Raw genomic sequence first — 25,076 nt, 5'->3', positions numbered from 1 at the left:
GGATGAATAGGTGGGGTTAATTTTGTAGATGGATTGATTGGGCGAATGGATGGATGGGTAGATGATATTGGGTTTATGGATGGGGATGGATTTATTGGGTGGATTTGGTGAATGTGTGCATGGATATACGGATGATTGGGTGGATTTTGGATGGAAGGATGAATATGTGGGGTCAATTTTGTGGATGAATTGAGTAGATGATTGATTGGGCGAATGGATGGATGGGTAAGTAAGGTTGGATGGATGGGGATGGATAGATTCATGGATGAATGGGTGGACTGATTGGGCAGATGGATAGATGAATGTGTGGATAGATTGGGTGGGTGGATGGATGGATGATGGGGAGAGTGGATGGATGATTAAATGTCTGTGGGGATGGATGTATTGGGTGGATGATTGATTGATTGGGTGGGTGGATGGATTTATGGGTGGATGGCTGAATAGGATGGAGGGATGTATGCTTGGGTGGGTGGTTGAATGGACGGATTTGGCGAATGGATGGTTTACCTGCTGGAGGAGGTGGTGTTGGTGCTTTAGGTGGCTCTTCTACAGGTGCAGCTTCAGCAGGAGCAGGAGCAGGAGCAGCTGATGAACAAAATATGCAGAAATATTAGGATTCAGGCTTTGATTCATTCACATGCATCAACAATTTTATTGCTATATGTCAGTACAGAATTATAGTACAATCAAAACAACACAGTCAAAGCAATTTGAGAATGAACTTTATGAATTTTCTTTTTCTGATGGTTGTATCTCACATTATAAAGCATCTGGATCCAAACTGAAATGGAATAATTAAAACTCATGTCCAAAACTGATTTACCTTCAGCTGGAGCATCAGTGGAGGGAGCAGCGTCATCAGCAGGGCCTGATAGCAAATCATTAGACTTCCATTAGTGCAGTGCCACTCTGGAGATATCGCTAGATTAGTACTGTATAGAATAAGCATTTATTTTTATTTTTTTTAGTAATAGTAGTTTAGGGTCATGGAGCAACAGCTGCAGGAATAGCACCTTCTTCCACAGCACAAACTTCAGCAGATATATATCTATATACTTACCTTAACCTAACATAACCTCCCCCTCATGCAGTGGTCACACTGGTTTCCTTGGCAGCAACTGAAGACGTTAATGAAAAGTCAGGTGAAAAGTCATGCCATTTCATTTCATGCAGTGAGACACACTCATCAACCACAGCCTGTTCAAGTATTTGTTGACAGCACACATTGTTGGTGATCATCTGTGGTTTTTACACTCAGCAGGCCACCAGTTTACAGAAGACGCAACATTTGCTCTGACAGATGACTGCTGGATGAGTCAGTCTTTGTAAAATGATGAAATCTGAACAATGTTAAGGTGTCAAAATTGGCAAAGAGATCAAATAAAATGCAGAAGGAGAGAGGAGTTTGTTTTGATCTTAAAATTTGAAAACTGAAAATTAAATATGATTTAAATATTATACAAGTGAGATCATAAATTGCTATTTGCACTCTTATGCAAAAGCTAAATCATTTCAACAGGGTAATAGTCATTCATAGTGAGGTTTCGTCTTAAGGGGCAGCAGTTTAACCCTGAACAGCAGGGGCAGAGGCTAGTGTTACATGTTAAATAAATGTTAGAAGATGTTAGGTACACGTTAGAGGAAGCTATACATTACAATGCTGCTGTAAGACAAGGCTCAAGGATCAAAACACAGGTGATTTCGGTTTAATTCATTTGCTTCTGAGGAAACTCTGAGGTTAGACGCATTTAGGGAAACTTCTGCAATAATACATCTATAATAATTAGTATATTTAGTTTTGTGACAGTTCAGCCCTTGTATTATAAATAATTATTATAATGTCAACGCCTAAGTTCTGTTTTTACAAGAATGTATCTTCTAGCATTATGTGGATGTTTAGAAAATTCATTTTTCTAAAAAAAAAAAAACAGCTGCACAAAAGTACATAATTTAATCATATAGCCTTAGTCTCTGCCAAAAATTATAGATTTAATACAGTATTTGCTACTATAATAAAACTTTAGTATTTTGACTAAGTAAATTAATAAATATACTACTTCTACTAGCTACCTTGAAAATATTCAACATTTACTTTATAGACTTTTATTCATAATATATTATTCATGACCATTTTGCAGAAACTACACACACACACACACAAATAAAACTTTATTAGTAAGCAATATCTCAATAAACAGCATTGGTAAATAACACTAAAATAACTTTGTAGTAAGTTTGGTGTTTTGGCAGATTAGAATGGTAAATGAAAGCTAATCACGTCGTCAGATTCCTAGTGAAGTGAGTAGAAGTAGCGCATGTTGTTCATTAGAGGGCGTGTGTGAGTCCTCGACACAACTGATCATACTTTTATTCTTTCATTAAAATACAGCTGATAGACGTCCATGAACAATATCATTTATCATGACCGTTAAGGTGAGAAGAAATTTTACAGTTTACATTGAAGTGCGCCGAATTGTTCTTTTAAATGAGATGTTAGGGTTAGGCACACTTTGAGGTGTTGTTTAATAAAGAGCAGCGTTCAGATGCGTGGAGTACCTTCAGGAGCAGGTGCCTCGGCAGCGGGAGCGGTTTCCGCCACGGCCGCTTCAGCGGGGGTAGCCTCGGGCACGGGAACGGGTGCCGGATCTGCTGGCTTCTCCTCTTTTGGAGCAGCCTTCTTGGCTGACTTTTTGATAGGTGCTGGTTTGGCTGGCATGATGCTTGGGGAAAACTCAATAGGACGGCCGGTCTTTGAAATGGCAATGTCTTTTGGGACGTTCAATTTATACCGCCTCTGAGTATGGACCTTCGGGACTCCTCCTCTTCTTTAAATAGCCTTGATAAATCTGTTCTTATCAACTCAGGAATAACCCTAAACGGGTATCACCTCATTACTCAAACTAATAGTATTGCTAAACTCAGTATCGTGTAGCTTATTTCGTGCCTAAACATTTTTGACTCTAATTTTACTTAACTTTTTCATTTTTAATATCACTCCTTAATGTCTTGAATTTAATCCAAGTGTTTTTTTTTTTTATGGTTTTTATTTTTTTATTTGGCGCCCTCTTTTGTCTAAAATTGCAAATGCAAAGTGCGGTCTATATTGCAGTTACAAAATTCAGGCAGTAGAGGGAGAAATACCTAAACAAATAATTTTAGAATAGGAAACATGAGTTGAGAGTTTAGTGATAAAAAATCAAAACAAATACAAACAGCTGTCATGTTTTGAATGTTGGTTCAAGGTTGGCGTCATCTGAGGTCCTCTGAGGGGTTAGTAAAATCTCTTCTCAGGTGTTGGGTCGTCTCAGAGCTTCGTAGAGTTGGATCCAGACTGAAGTTTGTGTAATTCCTAGTTACCTTGGGTTACCAATCCCAATGCAGAAACAGAGAAGCAACATAGACATAAAATTAGCGTAGCTGCTGTTCAAACCAAGCAGAGAATGTGCATTTGATCAGATATACACTACTGCCCTCCAAAAGTTTGGAAACACCCCTGGCAAAGTGTGGTTTTGGATGATATCAGCATAAATCCTTATCATTTTTTGGTGCAAATACATTAAAGTAACTTGACATTATCATTGAAGACCAGCAATAAAACACAATAATGGCAATATATACATGTCAAAGTCAGACATGCCCCTTTGCCAGCTGTGATGCCTATACTATAGCTTCAACAATTGATTGCCAATTCAAAGTCAATGTTTGAATAAACTGACAGCTCGGATGCCCAGAACATGCAGAGCTGTAATAGCTGCTGGTGGATATTTGATGAATCGAAAATGTAAATTTTTCTATGTATAATCTGTTTATGAAATAAAATTTGTTTTCGTAGTTTGTGTTGTCCCTTATCAGTGCAAAATTATCACAAATTAAAAAGGATTCATGCCAATATTGTCCAAAACCCCACTTTTCTAGGGCGTTTCCAAACTTTTGGAGGGCAGTGTAACCGAATTACAAGATTATGAGCTGCATTAAGTGAATGCTTTGCTGAAGAGATGTGTCTTTAATCTAGATTCAAACAGAGAGAGAGTGTGTCTGAACCAGAGTTTGAGAGCCAAATGCAAAAAAGCTCTACCTCCTTTAGTGGACTTTTTCTATTCTAGATACTACCAGAAGAAGAGTTTTGCGACCTTAGGGATTGTAGCATGATAGAAGACTAGTTAGGTACTAACTTAAAGGGCCTTATAAGTAAGTGATAATATTTTGTAACTGATACAGAATTTAATAGGTAGCCAGAGATTGTAAAATTGGGGTGAAATTATCATATTTTCTTAAAATGAATTAATGAATAATTAATAAATGAATCATGACTTTAGATACTTCGGCTTAGGTTATCCAAACTGCATCAGTTAATATGCAAGACAGCAGATATGATAAAGCACACTGCACTACGATGGCAAATATATCTGTGAGACGAGAAGAGACGGTGAGAAATGGCTTTAGTTTGTGCTAGCTGCAGCAGCCTCAGTTTCCAGGACATCTGAAAACGAGACTACCAGCGAGCTCAAATCTAAAAAAGAAGTTATTTTATAAGCTAGCATAAAAAAGGATATAAAAGAACATGTTCGCTCGCATTCTTATCCTCCAATAGTTTAGGTATTGCAATGTCCAACGCGTTGGCTTATATTAGGCACATTTTCATGACAAACACCGGGGAATCTTCCCCAAAGCCCCAAACTATCCTTAAGTGATTAAGGGAAGTTTATGATCATACGATGACCTGTTAAGACAGATTTTGAGGTACTTGTGTGATTTGAAGCACCTCTGCCACTTATTTATTTTTTTACTGTTTTTTTATGGGCTGTTACGGCCAACTCAATTGTAAAAGCCATTCAATACCTTGTACGATCCGGAAGAGAATACAGGAGGACACTTTTATAGTGAATAACATACATAGGCAACATGATCTAGTTACTTTGTGGCAGTTAACTTGCCTCTACAGGAAAGGCGATAAGTGAGAGATGTGTAGTGTTCATTTCAGTTGAAAACTGCAGTGAATTGTTTGTGTATGCATGTTTTTGAGGTTTGCAAAACTGTAGATAGAAGTATGTTTTTCCATTGAGCCTAAATGGCACATAGTTAATGACATAATGGAATAAAAGCCCAAAAAAAAACTAACAAAACACACACACACACACACACACAAACAGGGTATTTAAAAGCTGAGGACTAAAAAGCTGTTTCAGATCAGTCTCAGAGAAACACCTTGAGCTAATTAGTCATTGTTCATTTTTCCTTCATTTATAGTAATATATGGCGCCCTCTACTGGTCGGAAAGCATATGAACTTGCACAAAAGTGGCTGATGGATCATCTATAAACATTTCTTTTTGACTTTTTTTTTTTTTTTTCTGAGCCGAGAGGCATTAAAACATAGCATAAATATGAATAAACAGTGGTATTTAATAAAAAAGAATGCACTGTTATTAACAATTCGAAAACAATGATCATTGGAGCCTTGAGCATACTTGTTTATTTAAATGTAAATAATCCTCAACCAAAACACTTAAAACCATCTTAATAGGAAGAAAAAAACCAATACTTTTAACAAAAGTAAGCATATGCCACACATACAGAGGGAAAAATAAAAGCTTTTGTTCAATATGCAAATAAATTTCAATAACAAAACAATCCGGTAGATGTATTACAATCAATACTTTTTGTTTTCTATGATGTTGTGTTGTAATATTTGCAATATGTATGTACAGATATATACAGAAATATCTTTTCTTCTGCTAATTGTAATTTCTCACTGTCCATTATTCATGTCCCCTTAAAATCACGGTCTTCATTTACAGCCGTATGTCTCCACAACACTGCAGTTCAGTTCTACATTTTTAAAAACTGTAAACAAGCTGGTTTTTAGCTTTTAAAAGTGCACAAAAGTGCAGCTGCTACTAGACAAATTGCCGTGCTATATGCAGTTGTTTTAAAATAAGCATATGTCTTTTAGCTGTGCCTCAGTCCACATACAGAAACTCCATCATGATGGTGATTGCTGGCAAAACGGTTCAGAGTCCTGGAGAGGCAGAAATATGACAGTAAGCCCAAAATCTGGTTTCATGGGTGTATCACACTTGACATTGTTTCTCTCTTATTACTTTAAGCTCATAGTTTGGTAATTAATAGTTAGTAGTCATGTTTTGAGATTCCACACTGTACATTTATAAACGCTGGATTGGAACCCTTTTTTATTTGCATTTACAGGGATAATTTAAGTGATTTCTATGTTTTTATGACTGTACAATGTGCATAAATATTATGCATAATATTTAATAAACGGCTTAACATTGCACTGGGCTTCAAAATACTGTTTAGCACCAAAGATACATTAAGACCCACTACTACAAAAAGTACAAAATGCAATTAAAATTAATTAACTAGGGTTATTATAGTTAACTAAAACCATAAAAATGTGTTACATGAAATAAAATGAACTTTAATGGAAATAAAACACAATCTAAAAAATTTTATAAAATAAGATAAAAAAAAAAAATTAATTAATTAGAAACTATACTATTCTATTTTATAGAAGCTATAAAAAATAATAGAAACTATATGGATATATATATATATATATATATATATATATATATATACACAAAACTAATACAGAAGACAGAAAGACAAAAAACAAATAAACTACTAAAACTACTTTTAACAAAAATTAAATGAAAACAGAAAATATAAAAATGGAAACATTCAAAATATGAATTAAAGCTATAATAGTTTCTCAATGATACTACAATAACACTGAATGTGTTAACTTTACCTTTAAATGATGTGAGGCCATTGGCTTCTGACGCTGGTGGTTCTTCATCTTTAAGAGAAAAAGAGAGTCATTTGTGATAATTTGCTAAAATTAGAGTGTATAATAGACACATAGCTCAGAAACATTATCATAATCCTGTATTTGATGTATAAAAAAGGAGAAATTTCCATTAACCCTAAAACACAACGCAATGAAGTACAAAATTCAAAATACAGAAAAATAAAATTCCTTCCTATTAATAAAGTACATTGTGACCTATTTACATATATATATTTTTTTACAGTTTACTGTACAGCAAAATTATGCTTTCTGTTACAATATTATGATATGATTCGTAGATATACATTTGTTAGTTCTCTTACCTTTAATCACACCATCCTCATGAATGGCTGAAGCACAGTCAGTGATAAGTTCTTCTTTTTCCTGACATTCTGAATGATAACAGAGAGCGTGTGGCGATTACCTTTTACAGTAGCTTAAAAACACAAAATCATACTTTTGGCTTGTAATACAAGCAAATTTATGAAAAATGCCAGAGAATCTGTTCACTTGTTGAGTCACTTAAAAGTATTATGAAGTATAAATAGAAAACTGGTTTGATTGCAATGCCATTAAAAGCACATACCCTCCAGCTCTGTTGATCTGCTGTCCATGTATTCCTTCATGGGTGAAGCAGTTTCTGCAGAGTAATCAAAGATCCATATAAATGTAAATGCAGAGAAATTTTACACACACACACACACACGTTACTTAGCTATCTAAATGGGGACATCCCATAGGTGTAAATGTTTTTATACTGTAAAAACTGTATGTGCTATATCCCTGCACCAACCTACACCTAAACTTTTTGCCCTCACAGGAGACGTTCTGCATTTTTACAATTTCTAAAAAACTTTGTTTAGTTTATTTTTAAACCCGTTTTACAAATGAGGATGTCCCCAAAGGGAGGTTTTTGTCGATTTTGTCAGGTTTACCTCACTTTTGGGTATACATTTGTCCCCAAAATATGGTTAAGTAGGTACACCACTGCTCCGGGTGTGTGTTCACGGTGTGTGTGTGTTCACTGCTGTGTGTGTGCACGTTGGATGGGTTAAATGCAGAGCACGAATTCCGAGTATGGGTCACCATACTTGGCAGTATGTCACTTCACTTCACTTCACTTCACACACAAGTGAACTTAAGTAACCGAAACTTACGGTTCTTGGAGTCTGTCATTGAGAAAAACAAGTCCTCTGGTGCTGTTTCGTTCACTGATGATAAGAAATTAACATTTTTGTAAGAATTATTTACATGTAAAATGCAATTAAAAAACAAAACAATCTAATGCTAAGTCTCAAATGCTAAGTCTAAAATGTAATGTTAGACAATCACAATAAATCAACCCTGATGCATGGTATCCAGTACGTTGGAGTCCAATGACTGGACAGATCTTTTTAACCATTTAAGGTGAGATGTGACATGAAATCCTCCATGGATGACATTTGGCCCTTTCCATACCTCTGTCATAATATGTTATTGTGTTTTTAGTTACACTACCCTTTCAAAGTTTTGGGTCAGTAAGATTTACATGAAATAGATCAATAGTGACAGTAAAGACTTTGACAACGTTATGACAGATTTCTATTTCAAATAAATGCTGTTCTTTGAACTTTCTATTCATCAAAAAATCCTTAAAAATGTATTAAAATGTTTCCACAAAAATATGAAGCACCACAACTATTTTCAACAATGATATAAAACCCTGTTTACACTAACGTGCATATACAGTGGGGTAAAAATTATTAGGTCCCTGCTGATTTTGTACGTTTGCCCACTGACAAAGAAATGATCGGTCTACAATTTTAATGGTGGGTTTATTTGAACAGTGATAACAACAACAACAAAAAAATGCATTTCAAAAAAGTTATAAATTGATTTGCATTTTAATGAGTGAAATAAGTATTTGATCCCCTATGAGCAAGATTTCTGTCTCCCAGGTGTCTTTTATTCAGGTAAGGAGCTGAGATTAGGAGCACTCTCTTAAGCGCCTTTCACACTGCACGTTGGTCACGGAAAATCGCCGGAGTGCCTTCTTTGTGAACGCAAACACATCCTGGGATTAATTCCGGGATCGATCCCGGGTTGGGGACCTAGTAACATTGCCGGGTTCAGTCCCGGAACAAGCTCTGTGTGAACAAAAGCCAGAACCAATGCCGTAAAGGTTGATGACGTGCGTTATCATGCGACTCTTTTACCGGGTGTTTTGAAGGCAGATCAAAGTTCACACGACGAAAAATGTGTAAACTGGAATGAAGCAGCGATCAGGGAGCTCCTCACTATCCGCGCTGAAGCTGAAATCATTTGCCAGTTTAGTTAAATGGTGCGCGGCGCATTATACACGTAACATGAAATGTCACGTGTTTTTACGGGTTGTGTGTGAACGCACGCACAGGTTCTGGAAAATCACTGGTAGTGTGAATGAACCAAAATCAAACGATCCCGGGATGATTCCCGGAACACATTACCCATGTATTTTCCGGGATCTCTGCGTGAAAGTGGCTTTAAAGAGAGTGCACCTAATCTCAGTTTGTTACCTGTATAAAACCTATCTACAGAAACAATCAATCAATCAGATTTCAAACTCTGCACCATGGTCAAGACCAAAGAGCTGTCCAAGGATGTCAGAGACTGTAGATTGTAGACCTACACAAGGCTGGAATTGGCACAAGACCATCGCCAAGCAGCTTGGTGCGAAGGTGACAACAGTTGGTGCGATTATTCGCAAATGGAAGAAACACAAAATAAATGTCAATGTCCCTCGGACTGGGGCTCTATGCAAGATCTCACCTCGTGGAGTTTCAATGATCATGAAAACGGTGAGGAATCGGACCAGAACTACACGGGAGGATCTTATCTTATCTTATCTCAAGGCAGCCGGGACCATAGTCACCAAGAAATCAATTTGGTAACACACTACGCCATGAAGGACTGAAATCCTGCAGCGCCCACAAGGTCCCTCTGCTCAAGAAAGCACATCTCAGGCCCGTCTGAAGTTTGCCAATGATTCAGAGGAGAACTGGGTGAAAGTGTTGTGGTCAGGTGAGACCAAAATCGAGCTCTTTGGCATCAACTCATCTCGCAGTGTTTGGAGGAGGAGGAATGCTGCCTATGACTATGGAGGTGGAAACATTATGCTTTGGGGGTGTTTTTCTGCTAAGGGGAAAGGACAACTGCACCGCATCAAAGGGACGATGGACAGGGCTATGTACCGTCAGTCATGGATGGGTATTCCAGCATGACAATGACCCAAAACACACGGCCAAGGCAACAAAGGAGTGGCTCAAGAAGAAGCACATTAAGGTCCTGGAGTGGCCTAGCCAGTCTCCAGACCTTAATCCCATAGAAAATCTGTGGAGGGAGCTGAAGGTTCGAGTTGCCAAATGTCAGCCTCGAAACCTTAATGACTTGGAGAGGATCTGCAAAGAGGAATGGGACAAAATCCGTCCTGAGATGTGTGAAAACCTGGCGGCCAACTACAAGAAACATCTGACCTCTGTGATTGCCAACAAGGGTTTTGCCACCAAGTAATTCATGTTTTGCGAAGGGGTCAAATACTTATTTCACTCATTAAAATGCAAATCAGTTTATAACGATTTTGAAATGTGTTTTTCTGGATTATTTTGTTATTATTCTGTCTCTCACTGTTAAAATAAACCTACCGTTAAAATTATAGACCAATCATTTTTTTTGTCAGTGGGCAAACGTACAAAATCAGGGAATCAAATAATTTTTTTTCCCCACTGTATTGAGAAACTCAAACCAAGTGTAAAGAGAAGTAGTACTATAGTATTTGCATTAAGTCTGAGCAATGAGTGACACAAGGACAGTGATTGGTGTAAATAGACTCTGCATGCAAGACCAACAGCATAAACAAGCTTAATTCCAGAAGTATATGTAGTATTTCCTGATTGTACCTGGTTTACGGGTGATTTTTAGAACAATGCATCCAATGATCAGGATTACAAAACAGCAGACAAGACATCCTGAGATGACCAGCAGTATTTTTCTTTTGAATACTGTAATAATAAGGAAAATGCACACATTTCGATAAAGTGAGTTAAAGCAACATTTCCTCCAAACATTATATATTATATAGAAATAAGAGTTTTCTGGAAAAAATAGATTTGTCTGTTTTGTCTGTCATGTTGGCAGGATATGTATAATCTCACTGAAAATATAATCTAAAAACTAAACATTTTTTAATCTAATTTTTTCATTTAAAAAATCTTGAAAACATTCCAATATTATTCTATTTCAACAGTTATTCACATCAGTAAATTATATGAAACAGGTTTAATAATAAATATTCCCATGACTCACTAATATTATTGGCTGTGAAGCCGTCACTCAGAGCGGAGTACAGCGGTCTCTCTGTGTTTGTTCCCTTGCACTTGAATTCACTTTTGATTGTTTCTTCATTTCCTGCTACTTTGAGTACATCTGAGGATACATTGAGCTGCAGTCCATTCATGAACCAGATGTAGTTCCACTGTCTGCCGTCTGAGATGTTACACCTCAGAGTCATATCACCAGTCATAATGTCGCTCAGTTCAGTCTCCAGAGTCAGGAATGCAGGTGGAAGAGCTAAGAGCAAAGTAATACATTACTTTATCTTTTTTTAAATAAAATATATTTCACAGTGAGCTTTCTAATCAGTAGCCCTTAGTGTTTTTACATTTACCAGTTTTAGTAACTATTCAATGTACTTGTGAAATCACTACTTTCCCATATATGTTCAAAGCATATCATGCAGTATGCTAAACTACACTTTTAAAGTGATTCTGTCATCATTTACTCATCCTCATGACTGAACACTTCAGAGTCAGTTTTTCAGTCGGGTAAAATGTTTTCCATTGAGGTGTGATTAACAGTTCTGGTTTAGGTGGCACTGAACAGATAAACAGCATAACAGAATTGAACATTTTCTAACATTGTTCCTGGACATGTAAAAATGCATCGACATATATATCTTACATCTTATTGTCAAATTTGTAGACTTTGCAGATGTCTTCTCTCCCCTTCTTACTTGGCAAGTGTATTCTCCTTTTTGAGAGATTGTAGCATTTTGAATAGTGTAAACTGGATTGCTTAGGTCAGTGTTTACTTGCTGTGAATCTTTTTGCCAAAGATATTGCCATTTTGAAGTCTTCTCTTGAATGCTACAAATGAGTTTGACTCGTTCTCCAGTGTAGATCTCTGGGTATGATGGATCTTGCTGCAGAAGGATTGTTGGCTGTGATCCTTTATAATTATATAAAATATGATAATTTATTTATAAAATAATGTTTGACACTATTGGCAATGTGCATTATTTTATAATGGTCCTTCATATAATTATAAAATAATTTAAAGACAAAAAATACTTATTTATTTTTATGCATTTATTATAATTTAAAATTCAATAAAGTTTTGCCTAAATTGAGGTTGATAATAAACAGAACAAATTGAATAATTCAATATCGAATAATTACAAAACATACAATGTTGACAATATTTAATAAACATACAGTTATCAAATAAGCATGAGGTTATAATTTATGCAAAATCCAATTAAATGTCTTCTGAAATAAGGAACTTTAAAAATGGCTGTATTTCACAATGCAACTGATTATGATTTAACCGTGACATGCTACTTTTAGCTAAACAATAACAGATTCTTACCATGGACTGTTAACGAATGCGGAGTACTTTTTGCGGTCGTCACATTTCTGTCCTGCAGCTCAGCTTCACACACATACGCCCCGTCATGACTGGACTGAACTGAGAGTGTGAGAGTGTTTCCTTTTATGTTTGCTTCACTACTGGAGTCAATCTTGTCTGAGCCCTTGAACCACATATAATTCCAGTTTGCGGAATCATTTTGAATCAAACACTGCAAATACGCTTTTTCACCAGTAAATGCTTCTGTCCAATTAGACTGGATTTGTGGTTTAGGCGGTTCTAAAAGAAGAGAGGAAAATGCCGTTTGAATGAGGTTACACAGAGCCTAATACTAACATGTTCGTGCATTTCTTGGGAATTTTACTGAGGCACTGTAAACTCGATGCATACAAATGGGAATAATATTACATCATAGAAATGATTATAAACAGTTAAATTATGGACTCACCTCGAACTCGCACTTCTAGAGTATCACTGTCCATTGAGAAGTCTCCTCTCTGTGCTTTGCAGTGATAGTCACCAGTGTCATTACCAGATACTGAGTCGATGGTCAATTCTGGATTTGGGATCCGAATATTTGAGCCTTTATTCCAGCGGTATTCCCAACCTTCTCCTGGCATGTTACAGTTAAGCTGGACTCGCTCTTTAGTGTAGAAGGGTTCAAACCACTGATGTTTTCTGATTTCTGGTTTTGGTGTGTTATCTAAGATTCATAGAGGTAAAAATCAGAAAGAGTGGACCACCATCAAACAAAAACGACCTTGAGTTGCATGTGCTTTTTATTCTTTATTATCCAAGACTAATTTAACTGACTCCTGCTGCTCATAGTGTCTGAGCACTGTTAAAAAGAGTAGACGGGAAACTGTGAATGCTGACATGAATGTCTGTACACCGATACAGGTCAATACAGTTTCTTCACTGAACTGCATTTTAATGTGCCTGTAACTCTCTTTTTCATATGAATCATATGGTGTATCATATTTTCAAAAGCAGTTCAAAATATTCAACAGCTTCTTTGTTTAACTCTTTTGGATGCTTGTCACTTTCATTGATATTTATTAATCATAGAATATAATAAGTAGTTTTACCCTGAATACGAAGTTGCACAGCTTCAGTTTGTCCTGTAATCACTGTTGTTCTCGTCAGATGTCTTCCTCTGCAGGTGTACTGTCCTGAATAACTTGCTTTAGCTGAGCTGATGGAGAGTGTGTTTCCAGATGAGGAAATGTCTTTGTCCTTGGGAGGCTGAGCTTCGTTTCTAAACCATTCATAGCCCCATTTATTTGAATCTTCATCGATTGAACACTTCAGAGTCACTTTCTCAGTTGGGTAAAATAATTTCCATTGAGACTCTATTGACAATTTCGGCTGAGGCAGTTCTGCTCAGATAAAGAAAAATGTAACAGAACTAGACATTTTTTACTGGATTATACTGTATTATATCCTTTATAATTGTACAAAAATTTACAATTGTCCTTATAATTTAAAAATATATATTTTTAAGTAATTTAACGACTTAGACAATTATATTTAAGCAAGTTTTATTTGAGATTTCAATGGAAACACCAAGAAACATTTGCTTAAACTGAGGCTGGATATAAACAGCACTAAATCTGAAATAATTCAAAAAGAGACCGTTTTGAAATTCTTAAGCATTAAGGATATTAGCATGCAAAATTCAATTAACTGTTTTCAGAAATTTGACCTTTTTTTAAGAAGAAAAATTGCTGTATTTCACAATGTTACAGATTATGATTTAACCATGAGGTAAATCCACTGTTTAAGATTCGGCCGAATCCGAAACCGAATACCGAATCCTACTCGCATCCTTAGTTTTAACATCGGCGATGTTGTGTACTGCTTAGGGTCCTTGCCACCACGAGACAAATTGGCATTGCAAATTGAACATAAAGCTCGACTTGAATCGCCTTCTTTTGGTTGAAAGTACTGCCAAACAAAACTTTTTTTGCTTACGAGTTCCATTTTCAGATTCTTACAGCCTACTACATTCGAACGGGTCCTATGTAAACACCTTCACGTAATCAACGGCCGTGTGACGTCGTAGCGCAAGTCTAGGGTTCGGTTTCGGTGGAAAATAAATCTAAGGTTCGGCCGAAACCGAACCCCGTCAAAAAGCCCAGGATTCGGCCGAATCCGAATCCGAATCCTGGATTCGGTGCATCCCTAAATATTACATCATAGAAATGATTATAAACAGTTAAATTATGGACTCACCTTGAACTCGCACTTGTAGAGTGTCACTGTCCATTGAGAAGTCTCCTCTCTGTGCTTTGCAGTGATAGTCACCAGTGTCAGTGCCAGATACTGAGTTGATGGTCAATTCTGGATTTGGGATCCGAATATTTGAGCCTTTATTCCAGCGGTATTCCCAACCTTCTCCTGGCATGTTACAGTTAAGCTGGACTCGCTCTTTAGTGTAGAAGGGTTCAAACCACTGATGTTTTCTGATTTCTGGTTTTGGTGTGTTATCTAAGATTCACAGAGGTAAAAATCAGAAAGAGTGGACCACCTTCAAACAAAAACGGCCTTGAGTTGCATGTGCTTTTTATTCTTTATTATCCAAGACTAATTTAACTGACTCCTGCTGCTCATAGTGTCTGAGCACTGTTAAAAAGAGTAGACGGGAAACTGTGAATGCTGACATGAATGTCTGTACACCGATACAGGTCAATACAGTTTCTTCACTGAACTGCATTTTAATGTGCCTGTAACTCTCTTTTTCATATGAATCATATGGTGTATCATATTTTCAAAAGCAGTTCAAAATGTTCAACAGCTTCTTTGTTTAACTCTTTTGGATGCTTGTCACTTTCATTGATATTTATTAATCATAGAATATAATAAGTAGTTTTACCCTGAATACGAAGTTGCACAGCTTCAGTTTGTCCTGTAGTCACTGTCGTTCTCGTCAGATGTCTTCCTCTGCAGGTGTACTGTCCTGAATAACTTGCTTTAGCTGAGCTGATGGAGAGTGTGTTTCCAGATGAGGAAATGTCTTTGTCCTCGGGAGGCTGAGTTTCGTTTCTAAACCATTCATAGCCCCATTTATCTGAATCTTCATCGATTGAACACTTCAGAGTCACTTTCTCAGTTGGGTAAAATAATTTCCATTGAGACTCTATTGACAATTTTGGCTGAGGCAGTTCTGCTCAGATAAAGAAAAATGTAACAGAACTAGACATTTTTTACTGGATTATACTGGATTATATCCTTTATAATTGTACAAAAATGTACAATTGTCCTTATAATTTAAAAATATATATTTTTAAGTAATTTAACGACTTAGACAATTATATTTAAGCAAGTTGTATTTGAGATTTCAATGGAAACACCAAGAAACATTTGCTTAAACTGAGGCTGGATATAAACAGCACTACATCTGAAATAATTCAAAAAGAGACCGTTTTGATATTCTTAAGCATTAAGGATATTAGAATGCAAAATTCAATTAACTGTTCAGAAATTTGACCTTTTTTTAAGAAGAAAAATTGCTGTATTTCACAATGTTACAGATTATGATTTAACCATGAGGTAAATCATTAGCTAAACTGATAACAGATTCTTACCTTTAACTGTTAACGAATGCGGTGTGCTTTTTGCGGTCGTCACCTTTCTGTCCTGCAGCTCAGCTTGACACAGATACACCCCGCCATGACTGGACTGAACTGAGAGTGTGAGAGTGTTTCCTTTTATGTTTGTTTCACCATTGGAGACAATCTTGCTTGTGTTCTTGAACCACATATAATTCCAGTTTTCTGAAACATTTTGAATCAAACACTGCAAAGAGATGTTTTCACCAGTAAATGCTTCTGTACAATCAGACTGGATTTGTGGTTCAGGCGGTTCTAAAAGGAGAGAGGGAAATGTAGTTTGAATGAGGTTAGATACTGTAGATAACACAGAGCCTAATACTAACATGTTCATGCATGAATTTTACCAAGCCACTGTAAACTCGATGCATACAAATGGGAATAATATTACATCATTGAAATGATTATAAACAGGTAAATTATGGACTCACCTTGAACTCGCACTTGTAGAGTGTCACTGTCCATTGAGAAGTCTCCTCTCTGTGCTTTGCAGTGATAGTCACCAGTGTCATTGCCAGATACTGAGTTGATGGTCAATTCTGGATTTGGGATCCGAATATTTGAGCCTTTATTCCAGCGGTATTCCCAACCTTCGCCTGGCATGTTACAGTTAAGCTGGACTCGCTCTTTAGTGTAGAAGGGTTCAAACCACTGATGTTTTCTGATTTCTGGTTTTGGTGGGTTATCTAAGATTCACAGAGGTAAAAATCAGAAAGAGTGGACCACCTTCAAACAAAAACGACCTTGAGTTGCATGTGCTTTTTATTCTTTATTATCCAAGACTAAATGAACTGACTCCTGCTGCTCATAGTGTCTGAGCACTGTTAAAAAGAGTAGACGGGGAACTGTGAATGCTGACATGAATGTCTGTACACCGATACAGGTCAATACAGTTTCTTCACTGAACTGCATTTTAATGTGCCTGTAACTCTCTTTTTCATATGAATCATATGGTGTATCATATTTTCAAAAGCAGTTCAAAATATTCAACAGCTTCTTTGTTTAACTCTTTTGGATGCTTGTCACTTTCATTGATATTTATTAATCATAGAATATAATAAGTAGTTTTACCCTGAATACGAAGTTGCACAGCTTCAGTTTGTCTTGTAATCACTGTCGTTCTTGTCAGATGTCTTCCTCTGCAGGTGTACTGTCCTGAATAACTTGCTTTAGCTGAGCTGATGGAGAGTGTGTTTCCAGATGAGGAAATGTCTTTGTCCTTGGGAGGCTGAGTTTCGTTTCTAAACCATTCATAGCCCCATTTATCTGAATCTTCATCGATTGAACAGTTCAGAGTCACTTTCTCAGTTGGGTAAAATAATTTCCATTGAGACTCTATTGACAATTTTGGCTGAGGCAGTTCTGCAAAGATAAAGATCAATGTAGCAGAACTAGAATTGTTTTACTGGATTATACTGGATTATATCCTTTATAATTGTACAAACATTTACAATTGTCCTTATAATTTAAAAATATATATATTTTTTAAAGTAATTTAACGACTTAGACAATTATATTTAAGCAAGTTTTATTTGAGATTTCAATGGAAACACCAAGAAACATTTGCTTAAACTGAGGCTGGATATAAACAGCACTAAATCTTAAATAATTCAATAAGAGACCGTTTTGAAATTCTTAAGCATTAAGGATATTAGCATGCAAAATTCAATTAACTGTTTTCAGAAATTTGACCTTTTTTTAAGAAGAAAAATTGCTGTATTTCACAATGTTACAGATTATGATTTAACCATGAGGTAAATCATTAGCTAAACTGATAACAGATTCTTACCTTTAACTGTTAACGAATGCGGTGTGCTTTTTGCCGTCGTCACCTTTCTGTCCTGCAGCTCAGCTTGACACAGATACACCCCGTCATGACTGGACTGAACTGAGAGTGTGAGAGTGTTTCCTTTTATGTTTGTTTCACTACTGGAGACAATCTTGCTTGTGTTCTTGAACCACATATAATTCCAGTTTTCTGAAACATTTTGAATCAAACACTGCAAAGAGATGTTTTCACCAGTAAATGCTTCTGTACAATCAGACTGGATTTGTGGTTCAGGCGGTTCTAAAAGGAGAGAGGGAAATGTAGTTTGAATGAGGTTAGATACTGTAGATAACACAGAGCCTAATACTAACATGTTCATGCATGAATTTTACCAAGCCACTGTAAACTCGATGCATACAAATGGGAATAATATTACATCATAGAAATGATTATAAACAGGTAAATTATGGACTCACCTTGAACTCGCACTTGTAGAGTGTCACTGTCCATTGAGAAGTCTCCTCTCTGTGCTTTGCAGTGATAGTCACCAGTGTCAGTGCCAGATACTGAGTCGATGGTCAATTCTGGATTTGGGATCCGAATATTTGAGCCTTTATTCCAGCGGTATTCCCAACCTTCTCCTGGCATGTTACAGTTAAGCTGGACTCGCTCTTTAGTGTAGAAGGGTTCAAACCACTGATGTTTTCTGATTTCTGGTTTTGGTGTGTTATCTAAGATTCACAGAGGTAAAAATCAGAAAGAGTGGACCACCTTCAAACAAAAACGACCTTGAGTTGCATGTGCTTTTTATTCTTTATTATCCAAGACTAAATGAACTGACTCCTGCTGCTCATAGTGTCTGAGCACTGTTAAAAAGAGTAGACGGGAAACTGTGAATGCTGACATGAATGTCTGTACACCGATACAGGTCAATACAGTTTCTTCACTGAACTGCATTTTAATGTGCCTGTAACTCTCTTTTTCATATGAATCATATGGTGTATCATATTTTCAAAAGCAGTTCAAAATATTAAACAGCTTCTTTGTTTAACTCTTTTGGATGCTTGTCACTTTCATTGATATTTATTAATCATAGAATATAATAAGTAGTTTTACCCTGAATATGAAGTTGCACAGCTTCAGTTTGTCTTGTAGTCACTGTCGTTCTCGTCAGATGTCTTCCTCTGCAGGTGTACTGTCCTGAATAACTTGCTTTAGCTGAGCTGATGGAGAGTGTGTTTCCAGATGAGGAAATGTCTTTGTCCTTGGGAGGCTGAGTTTCGTTTCTAAACCATTCATAACCCCATTTATCTGAATCTTCATCGATTGAACAGTTCAGAGTCACTTTCTCAGTTGGGTAAAATAATTTCCATTGAGACTCTATTGACAATTTCGGCTGAGGCAGTTCTGCAAAGATAAAGATCAATGTAGCAGAACTAGAATTGTTTTACTGGATTATACTGGATTATATCCTTTATAATTGTACAAACATTTACAATTGTCCTTATAATTTAAAAATATATATATTTTTAAAGTAATTTAACGACTTAGACAATTATATTTAAGCAAGTTTTATTTGAGATTTCAATGGAAACACCCGATAACAGATTCTTACCTTTAACTGTTAACGAATGCGGTGTGCTTTTTGCGGTCGTCACCTTTCTGTCCTGCAGCTCAGCTTGACACAGATACACCCCGCCATGACTGGACTGAACTGAGAGTGTGAGAGTGTTTCCTTTTATGTTTGTTTCACCATTGGAGACAATCTTGCTTGTGTTCTTGAACCACATATAATTCCAGTTTTCTGAAACATTTTGAATCAAACACTGTAAAGAGATGTTTTCACCAGTAAATGCTTCTGTCCAATCAGACTGGATTTGTGGTTCAGGCGGTTCTAAAAGAAGAGAAGAAAATAACCCAAACTATTAGACAGTTAATACAGAGCCTAATACTAACACTGAGCCTAATATACACTACTGTTCAAAAGTTTTCTTAGTTCATTATATATTTAATGAAGAAATTAATACTATTTACCTCTGACATTAAATTGAAATGCATTGCTTTGTTGAGTAGTTACTTGTCTGTCAGAGAGTTTTCCTCTACAAGAATATGTTCCAGACTCAGGGTGTTTTACAGTGATTGCTAAGAGACTGTTGTTTTCCGAAGCCCCGCTATCTTTAATCCACTGGAAGGTCCAGCCTGAAGAACCATCTCCAATTTCACACTTCAGATTGACTTTTTCATTAGGGAAAAACTCTGTCCAGGCAGGAACCACAGTCAGATTTGCTTTAGGAGGATCTGCACAGAAAAAGAGTCAGGCCAATATTATTTACACTCCAAAATTGCCTGTTGATTTTTATTGGTGCAGGGACTGGTATACATAGTAAAGAGAGAAATTTGAAGACACAAATTTATATAAATAAATAAAGACATATTTGTGATGTTCATTTACCTTTTAGAGTTAAAGTGTAACTATCACTTTTTTCAGACGCAGTAGCTCCTTTTTTTGCTTTGCATTCATATTTTCCACTGCCACTCGCATTGATGCTGGGCTGATGTTCATCGAGATCAGATGAGTTCTTGTACCAGACATATTGTAACCCCGGTGGTTCTCCAGTGACCACACAGTGTAGAGTGACTGTCTCTGTGTTATACAGCACCTCATGAGCTAGATTCAGAGTTATCTTGGGCTTGGAAATCTGAACTGGAGGTTCTACAGGATGAATAATCCTTAGTTTAGAGAAGCTAAATGCACAACTGTATTAAAAATTGACTTGAATCTTGAAAATACAACAGTTACAATAGTCATTAAGAGTTTACAAACAAACCAGAAACCATGCAGTATAAAAATATGAATCTCACCAGTGGTGCTGTCTTGAGACGTTACTTGCACACTCACTGCCACTATAAATTAACACAAAGATTTGGAGATCTCAATGTGAAAAGGCACTATAGTATAGTGATAGTTTTAGTTTTATTGGTTTCCATTGTATTAATAGTAATTATTACATGGCTCTCTGGAATACTTAATTCTGACTGGTCAATCACGACTTTCCGTGGTGTGTTATTCCCTGATAACAACCGGTAAAACTAATAACACAGGCTCATCTGGGTACTACGAGTCATCTTGACTTTTAGTAATAATATGCTTAATGTATCACCCTGCTGTCACTGATTCAGATCAATGTTCTGTGTCTAATTATTTACTTTGTGGCAAGCAGCCATGTAATAAGTGGGATAATGTACATCCATCTGGTGGTTATCACAAAATAAAGCCCTTCAGTCCAAATATGACTGTCTCTGTGTTATACGGCACCTCATGAGCTAGATTCAGAGTTATCTTGGGCTTGGAAATCTGAACTGGAGGAGGTTCTAGAGGATGAATAATCCTTAGGTTACAGAAGCTAAATGCACAACTGTATTAAAAATTGACTTGAAACTTGAAAATATAAGTTACAATGGTCATTAAGAGTTTACATACAAACCAGAAACCATGCAATATAAAAATATGAATCTCACCAGTAGTGCTGTCTTGAGACGTTACTTGCACACTCACTGCCACTATAAATTAACACAAAGATTCAGAGATTTCAATGTGAAAAGGCATTATTACGGTGGCCGAGAGAGCTCAACGTGCTGCCACTTCAGAAAACACATGCAAATAGAAAAAGCACCAGCATATCAAGAAAACATCATAGATTTGACAGCAGGTGCTGCAAATGCTCACAACACAAACAAATAAAGAATTTTATTTGCAGCGCATTTCTTTTTTTGTTTGCGTTGTGAGTATTTGCAATGAGTTTCTTTATTTGGTTATGTTGTGAGCATTTGCAGCGTGTGTGTTGTCAAATTGACAAAGTTGTTTTCTTAATTTGCAGGTGTTTTTTTCTATTTGCAGCGCGTTGAGTTCTCTCAACCACCGTACATTATAGTATAGTGATAGTTTTCATTTTATTGGTTTCCATTGTATTAATAGTAATTATTACACGGCTCTCTGGAATACTTGATACTGATTGGTCAATTACAACTTTCCGTGGTGTGTTATTCCCTGATAACAACCGGTAAAACTAATAACACAGGCTCATCCGGGTATTACGAGTCATCTTGACTTTTAGTAATTATATGCTTAATGTGTCACCCTGCTGTCACGGATTCAGATCAATGTTCTGTGTCTAATTATTTACTTTTGTGGCAAGCAGTCATGTAATAAGCGGGATAATGTACATCCATCTGGTGGTTATCACAAATTAAAGCCCTTCAGTCAAAATATGACATCTTACCTGTCAAAACGAAGATTATGAACCTTTCCATTTGCAGCTGTAGTCAAAGCAGAGCCAGCAGCGAACAAAGATCTTGCATGTCTTGAATGGTCTTGAATGTAAAATTTTATGTGAACTTCCTTGTTCCTCAAATCTTGTGTCAGTAGCCCTGTTGGATTATGACATTCGAAACTCCAGCAAAAGAACACACAAGACATATCACAAACATTTCTAGCTGTGAAATTATGAGGCACTTACTTTTAGTTTGAACCAGAAGAACCTTAAATTTGTGCACGTCAACAACAGATAGAATGAAATGTCTTTTCGTCGCTCACTTCAGTGCACTTTAATCACATTCGCCAAAAAAAGAAAAGTAAAAGTGCCATCTATTGCAGATTTCTTCAGTCTGAAACAAAAAAAATATTCAGACTGAAGTTGTTATACTGTATCTAACGGGTTTAACAGTTTAAGTTGGAAAGTCAGCTTCCCGATCTGACATGTGGTGAACCAACATCCTGTAAGCAGACGCTTTAACAATCAGGCTGGAGGTGGGGCTGCAACAAATCCAAATAATTTTCTCAAAAAACAGCACAAGTAATGTCAAGAATAGTTTCACATTAGGGTGGTATTTTGAAACCCCATGGCTGAACCCCATGGAAAAAGGAAAAAAAAAAAACAGTATGTTTTACCTGTGCTGGCAAAATGAGTCACAATGAGCAAATTTTCAAAAATGACATTTTTATTTTCCTTCAAAATTATGTATGAGTTGTTGGAATTGGAAAAAAAAAAAAAAATGCTACACCTTGTAAGGGGGAGAATGAGACGGGAGACGTGCAGATCTATTTGCAAGCTTTATTCCAAGACGTGGTCAAAAATACAGGCAGGGTCAAAACACCAGCAAACAGGTATGACACAGGCAAGACAAAGAGTAATCCTAGGGCAAGAGTGGGTCTGTGATTGGCGAACAATATCCAGAGGGCTTGAGAAGAGGGATAGTCCAATAACATGAGCAATAATCCAAACGAGGTGCAAACAGAGTCCGAACGGCGAGACAAGGGTTAATCCAAGATACACAGGCAGGAATCAGGAAACGGGAAACAAGGCAACACGAAATGACAAGACTAACTAGATAACTAGATAAAAAAGTTCGTCAAGACAAACTTTAGGTTGGCTTGAGAAAGCCTAGCCTTAAAGTTTAAAAGTTTAAAAGCAGTTGTAAAAGCTTGAAGTTTGAAAATTTAGATGGATGGATTACATAGATATTGTTGCTAGCATGTTTTTAGCATGATTAGCAAGTCACTAGCAAGATACTAGCATGTCACTAGCATGATTAGTATGTTGCTAGCATGATAAACAAGTGACTAACATGTTGTTAGCATGACTAGCAAGTGACTAGCATGTTGCTAGCATGATTTGCAAGCTTCTAGCATATTGTTAGTATGTTTCTAGCATGATTAGCATGTCGCTAGGATAGATAGATAGATACATAGATAGATAAAAGTAAAGTAAAGTAAAGTCGTGACGTATTGTCAAGTATGGTGACCCATACTCGAAATTGGTGCTCTGCGTTTAACCCATCCAAGTGCACACACACAGCAGTGAGTAGTGAACAAATGCACACACCCACACACACACACACACACCGTGAACACACACCCGGAGCAGTGGGGAGCAATTGGGGGTTCGGTGCCTTGCTCAAGGGCACCTCAGTCGTGGTATTGAGGGTGGAGAGAGCGCTGTACATTCACTCCCCCCACCTACAATCCCTGCCGGCCGGGGACTCGAACCCGCAACCTTTCGATTACGAGTCCGACTCTCTAACCATTAGGCCACGACTTCCACGATAGATAGATAGATAGATAGATAGATAGATAGATAGATAGATAGATAGATAGATAGATAGATAGATAGATAGATAGATAGCATGTTGCTAGCATGACTAGCAAGTGACTAGCATGTCGCTAGGATGTTTCTAGCATGATTAGCAAGTGACTAGCATGTTGCTAGCATGTTTCTATCATGATTAGCAAGTTACTAGCATGTCACTAGCATGTTTCTAGCATGATTAGCAAGTTACTAGCATGTCACTAGCATGTTTCTCAATGTATGGATGTATGGATTGTGTCTGCGTAGCCAGGGTAGACCGAGGTCCAGAGGATGGTTTGGAGAATTAATGACATAAAACTTGAGTCTCGTTTTGAAGTATGCCAGTTTGCATCCGTAGATCATTGGTGACATTAGTGATTTTTCCCTCTCCGAGGGGTCGGCCATCTAGCGCCTCCACTGCTAAACAAGAAGTACACGGGGTTAGAGCAAGGTGATGTTTCTGAGCAAACTCGTTTGATATAAAATTGCCCGCTGCCTCAGAGTCTAATAAAGCCTCTAAAGCCACAATCTTGCTGCCGATAAATAACTTTACTGGTATTCTTACACAGGAATTGGAATATTTGTGCTGGACATAAGCACTCACCGTGCTTGAATGGGCTGCGGCGGGTCGAACTGGACACGACGACTTGAGATGACCGGATTCACCACAGTACATGCACAAGTGGAGATGAATTCAGTGTTCTCGTTCCTCGGGGGACAGGTGAGTGTAGCCAAGTTGCATGGGTTCCGTGCTGGAAGGAGTGATTTGCATTGTGCGAGCGGGTCGGCGTGAGCGCGCCAGATTATCAATCTGGATGGTTAATTCAATGAATTTATTCTGAATTCTCCCCTCATCGCGACAGGCTAGCTCATCTTGCAGATCCAGATTCAATCCCCACAGAAAAAGCAGCTTTAATGTGTCCTCCACCCACTCAGTTTGAGCGGCGAGTGTGCGGAAGGTGAGAGCGTATTCAGCGGCCGTTCCTTTTCCTTGACTCAGAGTGAGAAGCTGCTCCACAGCACTCTTCCCTCCGGCTGGATGTTTGAATACTTCTTTAAAACGTTGCAAGAAAATATCAAAAGAGGGAAAAACTGACCCAT

The 25,076-nt window shown here is 37.2% G+C and overlaps 2 protein-coding genes across 2 annotated transcripts in view; both read right to left on the bottom strand.

Annotated features, from left to right (window-relative positions):
- The window catches only part of LOC306859936 (myosin-binding protein H-like), a gene marked incomplete at its 5' end in the record, with an annotated part of 29,358 nt that extends 26,642 nt beyond the window's left edge, over positions 1 to 2,716 (bottom strand). Inside the window, 3 exons of the mRNA XM_079401357.1 lie at positions 508 to 585; positions 824 to 868; positions 2,557 to 2,716. Of these exons, the coding sequence (XP_079257483.1) occupies positions 508 to 585; positions 824 to 868; positions 2,557 to 2,716 (283 nt within the window). The remainder of the gene's footprint in view (positions 1 to 507; positions 586 to 823; positions 869 to 2,556) is intronic.
- Positions 2,717 to 5,447: 2,731 nt separating this feature from the next.
- LOC306859640 (basement membrane-specific heparan sulfate proteoglycan core protein-like) lies at positions 5,448 to 22,636 on the bottom strand. The gene is made up of 26 exons (XM_079400764.1): positions 22,368 to 22,636; positions 22,131 to 22,278; positions 21,370 to 21,411; positions 20,713 to 20,754; positions 20,303 to 20,563; positions 19,885 to 20,148; positions 19,466 to 19,744; positions 18,967 to 19,257; positions 18,327 to 18,581; positions 17,872 to 18,150; positions 17,154 to 17,444; positions 16,514 to 16,768; positions 16,059 to 16,337; positions 15,347 to 15,637; positions 14,707 to 14,961; positions 13,560 to 13,850; positions 12,920 to 13,174; positions 12,472 to 12,750; positions 11,785 to 12,051; positions 11,131 to 11,394; positions 10,725 to 10,826; positions 7,968 to 8,021; positions 7,397 to 7,450; positions 7,134 to 7,202; positions 6,772 to 6,819; positions 5,448 to 6,018 (listed from the first exon to the last, which is right to left on the bottom strand). The coding sequence occupies exons 2-26, from the start codon at positions 22,159 to 22,161 to the stop codon at positions 6,011 to 6,013; spliced, it is 4,806 nt and encodes a 1,601-aa protein (XP_079256890.1). The 5' UTR covers positions 22,162 to 22,278; positions 22,368 to 22,636; the 3' UTR covers positions 5,448 to 6,010.
- Positions 22,637 to 25,076: the final 2,440 nt, after the last annotated feature.

Source organism: Barbus barbus (assembly GCF_936440315.1).
Source record: "Barbus barbus genome assembly, chromosome: 40".
NCBI lineage: Eukaryota > Metazoa > Chordata > Actinopteri > Cypriniformes > Cyprinidae > Barbus > Barbus barbus.
The sequence above is the reverse complement of the archived record's forward strand: the minus strand, read 5'-3'. Positions and strand labels throughout refer to the sequence as shown.

Excerpts from the sequence above, each read along its gene's own strand:
- LOC306859640 (XM_079400764.1), bottom strand. The coding sequence starts at position 22,161 with ATGGAAAGGTTCATAATCTTCGTTTTGACAG. Across the intron at positions 21,412-22,130 it reads CATAATCTTCGTTTTGACAG|TGGCAGTGAGTGTGCAAGTA; the intron begins GTAAGATGTCAT and ends GTTAATTTATAG. Across the intron at positions 12,052-12,471 it reads GCATTCGTTAACAGTCCATG|GATCACAGCCAACAATCCTT; the intron begins GTAAGAATCTGT and ends ATAATTATAAAG.